The sequence below is a fragment of the Notolepis coatsorum genome (assembly GCF_963971535.1).
Source record: "Notolepis coatsorum genome assembly, chromosome: 6".
Lineage (NCBI taxonomy): Eukaryota > Metazoa > Chordata > Actinopteri > Aulopiformes > Paralepididae > Notolepis > Notolepis coatsorum.
This window is the reverse complement of record NC_140170.1, coordinates 63,562,910-63,568,909: the sequence shown is the minus strand read 5'-3', so window position 1 is coordinate 63,568,909 and position 6,000 is coordinate 63,562,910. Positions and strand designations below refer to the sequence as shown.

The window sequence follows — 6,000 nt, the reverse complement described above, 5'->3', positions numbered from 1 at the left end:
CATACAAACTAAGAATTGTATTGTATTAGAGTGGCTGCACTTTGCCCGTTGTAATCCGTCATTGTTATTCAAGCGGGAGTAATGAGTTGGAACCCTGGGGCTAGCGGGAGCAGGGAGAGGGAGGAGCCAGGGCTCCTCCTGTCTCTGATTGGCTGGAGCGGAGGCCTGGACCTGTGGTCTAATTGAGTCCAGATGTTTCATTTGTGCCGCGCTGCCCCTGAGCTCCAACTCCTGCGTTTCAGGCTTTCAGTGTGTACTAGTGTGTAGTAGTAGTGTGTACTACTCGTGTTTTCATCTCAGAGCTGTTTATGACAGTCTCCAGTTCCGGGAGGGGTGTATTTTGCTTGTGTGTGTGTCTGTGTGTGTGTTTGTGTATGTGTGTGTGTGTGTGTGTGTGTGTGTGTGTGTGTGTGTGTGTGTGTGTGTGTGTGTGTGTGTGTGTGTGTGTGTGTGTGTGTGTGTCACTGCCTATGTTTGTGCTTGGTGTGTGTGTGTGTGTGTGTGTGTGTGTGTGTGTGTGTGTGTGTGTGAGTGCAGCTTTTGTTTTCATGCATGTGTTTGTGTGTTGTGCATGTGTGTGTTTGTATGTTTATGTGTTTATGTGTGTGTGTGTGTGTGTGTGTGTGTGTGTGTGTGTGTGTGTGTGTGTGTGTGTGTGTGTGTGTGTGTGTGTGTGTGTGTGTGTGTGTGTGTGTGTGTGTGTGTGGTGTGTGTGGTGTGTGTGTGTGTACGTGCGCTCGAGCTCAAACGCTTGTGTTTGTTTTTCCTCCCTGCTATACTCGGTTCTACCCGTAATGTAATCAGGTACATTTACTCTCGGTGGTTTCCTTGTTGTGGTGAGCAGCGTATAATAAAGAGATAAACAGAGAGAGAGAGCAGAAGGGCATCTTATGACAACAACGACGTGAAGCGGCCGCACTTTATTCAGGCACATTTATAGCCAATCAGTAAACAGAAAGCTCCCCCGAAACGACAGGGGAATATATAATACTGTATATTATTTTTGTTAAGCAAAGACCACACGACTACTTCCTCCAAACCACACTAATCAGTAGCAGGTTTTGTTTTGTGCGCTTGGCAATCTCGCAATGACAAAATCAGCTAAATGTTATTTATTTTAAAAAGACACAAAATGGCGTGGACCCGTCACAGTTTCCGTCCTCGTTCATAGTCGTGCTTTGTCCTCGCAACAGATGTGGCGACAGAAGTCTGCGATTAGTCCCCTATACCGCCCCAACCCACCCCCCCCCCCCCCCCGCCGCCCGCCTCGACGCCCCCATCTCGTCTCAAATAGAATCTTGTCTAAAATAGAATACACCAAATTGGTTTTCTTTGTCCGGCCTCATGGTGTTTACTGGCTTTCATGTTCGGCAGGGGTGCCCCCCCCCTCCCCCCGTACAGAAGACCCTGCGGACTGATTGCTCAACCTTAATTGAAATAAGGAATGGAATAAATGAATCGGTGGGCCGGAGTGAAAGAGACTGAAGATCGTGTAATCGTGTCGTCTTTTTCCTTGCTCAATGAATTTGTTGTGGGAAATGACGGAAAAAAAATTCAGGAATAAACGCTGCACTTTATTGATTTACATGCGATTACAGTATCAGCGTTGTTTCGTTGAATCATTACATGTTTTATACATATGTTTATGTTTATGTTTATTTAGGATCCCCATTAGCTTTTGCACTTGGCAAAAGCTATTCTTCCTGGGGTCCGGACACACAACGATACAACAATATTCAATACATTACATCAATATCAACATCAACATCAATTACATCATCAATTACATCATTATCAATATCAGTTAGGATGATATTGTACAAGATATTTATTAGTAAAAAGTATTAAAATAAAATAATTTAAATCAAATAAATAGTGCTTCCTGAGCAGCACTCACTGCCATCAACTTAAATACAACTAACAGTCAATTGGTTTTCACCTCTATGCCATAAGGGCTCAGTGCATGCTCGTTAGTAGATGGCACTTTAACTTCCTCTTGAAGGTGGCCTTGGATTCTATTTCAGCTAAGTAGCTTGGCAATGAGTTCCATTCCATGATAGCTCTGTAAGTCACAGAAGATTTTAGTAGATTTGTTCTCGGTTTAGGTGCCATTACATGTTTTATACATATTGATCTGTGACAACAGAACCTCTTCTACCATTGGCTCTTGTGACATCACCCCATTGGACCCTGATTGTAGACGTAGTGATTCTACCCCAGTTAACATAAGCTTTCTGTCAAACCACCCTGATGTGTTGTCATATTAATCATACGTGGCCTCGCCAACACAACACCTTAGAAGGGCCGCTCAAGGGGGAATCCCCCTTATTGGATGTCGGTGATGGTAGTGTTGCTATGGGTGATCGATGGGTGGAGAATAAAACGCAGGCAAAAGTTGGTATGTATGTAGGTACATACATGTAATAAAACACAAATATGTACATGCAATAGCAAATGGGGTACATAATAGGGGTGGGAATCACCAGAGGCCTCACGATACGATACTATCACGATACTTGAGTCACGATACGATAGTATTGCGATACTAAATATATTGCGATATGCTGAGTATTGCGATATTAATGTTGCGCTTTATTGCGATTTATTACCTTTTTTCAACTGCAAAGTAAAACTTTGTCAACATGTTTGATCTAATAAAATAAAGTTCAGTCTGTTCATCTCACTTCAATAATTCTTATTGCAGAACATGGTATTTTCTCAAGCTGTGTTGCATGTACCTGACAAACTGAACTGTATTACAGTCATATTCCAACTTAACTGAATGCACACGTGTGCGTGTGTGTGGACTACTGTACTATTACAGGTACTGAAATGAACAATGCAACTTCCTTATACAATTTTTTTTATTTTTATTTATTTTTTTAAATAAGATTATTTTTTTATAAATAAATAAATAATTAAATATCGATACTTGGCTACAGTATCGCCACGCAAAGTATCGCGATACTACTACGTATCGATATTTTCCCCCACCACTAATAAGAGGTACACTCCATAAAATAAATGGGGGTACACTCCATTTAAAGAGTCCCCTCTGCGTTATCGGGACGTTTCCTATATGACTATTAGCCCAAGAGGCCTATAAGAATGAACAGCTCCAGGGTCTGTCTATATACTGACACCCACCGGCCCTTTTCTCCCCACAGGAAGGTGTTCTTCACGGACTACGGTCAGATCCCCAAGGTGGAGCGCTGTGACATGGACGGTCAGAACCGCACCAAGCTGGTGGACAGTAAGATCGTGTTCCCGCACGGCATCACACTGGACCTGGTGAACCGGCTGGTCTACTGGGCCGACGCCTACCTGGACTACATCGAGGTGGTGGACTACGAGGGCAAGAACCGACACACCATCATCCAGGGCCTGCTGGTGAGGAGCGGAACCACTTAGAACCGTCAGTAACATTAGAACCTTAGAACTAAAAGAAATAAATGTATTTAACCTTTATTTACCCAGGGTAGGTTCGCTGAGCTCGGATGCTCTTTTTCAGCCACGCCCTGCTTCACATTCACACAGTTCCATTCACACCTGGGAGCTGCCCAGTACAACCACAGTCTGACACCGTTGGCCACTGAGCAACTCCACTGGAGCAGTTGGGGGTTTAGTGCCTTGCTCAAGGGCACTGCAGCGGTTGGTGTTAAGGGTATGGGAGAGAGTTATTCATTCACTTTCCCAGGTCAGATTTTTCGGGGGATCGAACCGGCGACCTTGCGGTCACAAACCCTCTTCTCTAACCTTTAGGCCACCGCTGCCCCCAAAGGACAGATTGACGGAAGGTTCTGTTGGTTTATTGAACCTAACGTCAATTCTGTCTGTCCAACAAGCTGATACTCGTCATTGAAAATGAATGAAAAACAGACACAGAGGATCGATGTAGCCGCATAACGTTAAATGAATGAATTAATGCATTTTATTTGTATAGCGCTTTTCCAAGCAAAGTTACAAAGTGCTTTACAGACATGTTAAAAACAGCAAACATCAGCAAAGGCGAAACAATTAAATAGAAAATAAAACAAGAGAAAAAGAGACAATAAACCTTTCAAACAGGATTTGTAGGCAGATTGATAGAACAATTTATGCAATCAGAGCTGACCTAAACCCATAACCTTAGGAAAAACATTTAAAAAAAACAAATGTATTTTTAAAAGTGATATTGAGAGCTGAGTTGTACCCTTCCTGCTGAAGCATCAGATAAATTACTAAATGTAAATTATATTGAGCGTACATTTTGTGTCATAGGATCCTTTGGTACGCTATAAGACGGCTGCCGAGAGTTTTTACCATGTTGTCAAGGAAACCAACATTGTATGGGATTCAGAAAGTTGTTATTCAGTTCAGAGTTTTTATTTGCCACATGGTATCATACAATCAGAGTTTCTTCATTACACAATCATAAATATCATTCCAATATTTATGTTTTTATGTTCCAACTAGCCTAGACACTGGTTCATTTGCTACTGAGCCTGGTCTTCTAGCTAGCCGACCAGACACATTTCAGTGGGCGGGAGTACGTACTTGCCATGACAGACAACCTCTTTCAGCCAATCAGCGTAACAGAAGTAGTCCAGTCGGGAAGAACGGCAAAAACTTTTATTCCGCTGAGAAAATCCGCTATAAAATTAGTAACCCTCTAGTTGAATTGTTGTTATTGAGTCTATGTCTGCTATGACTGCACTCATGGCTGCTGTGTTTATTCTCCAAATATTAACATTACCACTCGCTGCTTCGGGAGTCGTCATCACCGCTTTGCCAGCGGCAGCCTGTATTTCACGTCGTCAACTACGGGAACCAATCAGGGGCTGCGTTCCACTCGAGGGGGGGGGGGGGGGGGGGGGTTTGGAGGGCTAACAGCATTGCGATTTTGAATCGACGTGGACATGAGGAAGGCCGGCCTGTATCGCAGAAATAGAAAATAGTTTTGTTGTGAGAAAGAACGTCTTCCAGGCTTATGTTCAACACAGCTGTCGCTGGAATGTTGATTCAGATGGTGCCGTTGCCATGATAACACGTCAACTGTCCGAGGCTCACGCGCCAAAACCACCACTGATTCCCATGACGTGGGCTGTGTTCACACTGCGACCCTTAGTGCTTAATTCAGATTTATTGCTCAGATCTAATAATAATAATAATAATTCATTTTATTTGTATAGCGCTTCTCAAGAACCCGAAGTCGCTGACAGTAGGCAGAGAAACAAAGAAAAGCAAAGAAACAAAAAGGAACATAGGAAAACAGGGAAACAGCATGAGATACACAGAAACATACAGCCACTGTAACAAACATCAGAACAGGTTGGAGGGGGGGGTTACAGGTTGAAGGCTAGGGAGAACAGGTGGGTTTTGGGGCGGGATTTGAAGGTGGAGAGTGTGGGGGAGTCTCTGATGGTCTGAGGGAGGGAGTTCCAGAGTCGGGTTTTGATCTATTTTGTCTGGCTGTTCACATTATTTAAAAAATGTGGCCAAGGGCGGCCGGGTAGCGCAGCGGACTAAGCGTCTGTCTACCACCACAGAGACAGTGGGATCGAATCCGGCTGTGGTGCTTCCGGGTTGGCCGACTGTCCATACTAACACAATTGGCAGTGTTAGCGGGTGGGAAACCCGGCGAGGGTGGGTCCTGGTCGTTGTAAACAGCGACTCCTACAGTTTGGTCAGGGCACCTGCACAGCAAGGGAAAGATCTAGGAGAGGTAGTGTGACCTTCCACACGTTGCACTCTCCCAGTGAGAGTCCGCGCTGCCAGGTAAAAAGAAGCGGTGGGCTGGGTACACATGTGTCGGAGGATAGTCTCCGCCCTCCCAGACCGACGGTAGGGGGTAGAGTGCGCAACGACCAGGAAGGGGATTGGGAATTGACATAACGACTAACATTGGGATGGGGGAAAAACGGAAAAAAAGAAGGAGGAAGAAAGATAATTCAAAACAAAAAAAAATCAAAAAATGTGGCCAAGATCAGATCCCAGTGTGAACCGGTCACACTCCTGAAC

The 6,000-nt window shown here is 44.3% G+C and overlaps 1 protein-coding gene across 1 annotated transcript in view; it reads left to right on the top strand.

The window, feature by feature from the left end:
- Positions 1-6,000, top strand: part of LOC311229511 (low-density lipoprotein receptor-related protein 1-like) — a 375,389-nt gene that overhangs the window by 86,229 nt on the left and 283,160 nt on the right. Inside the window, 1 exon segment of the mRNA XM_084315588.1 lies at positions 3,168-3,390. Within this exon segment, the coding sequence (XP_084171714.1) occupies positions 3,168-3,390 (223 nt within the window).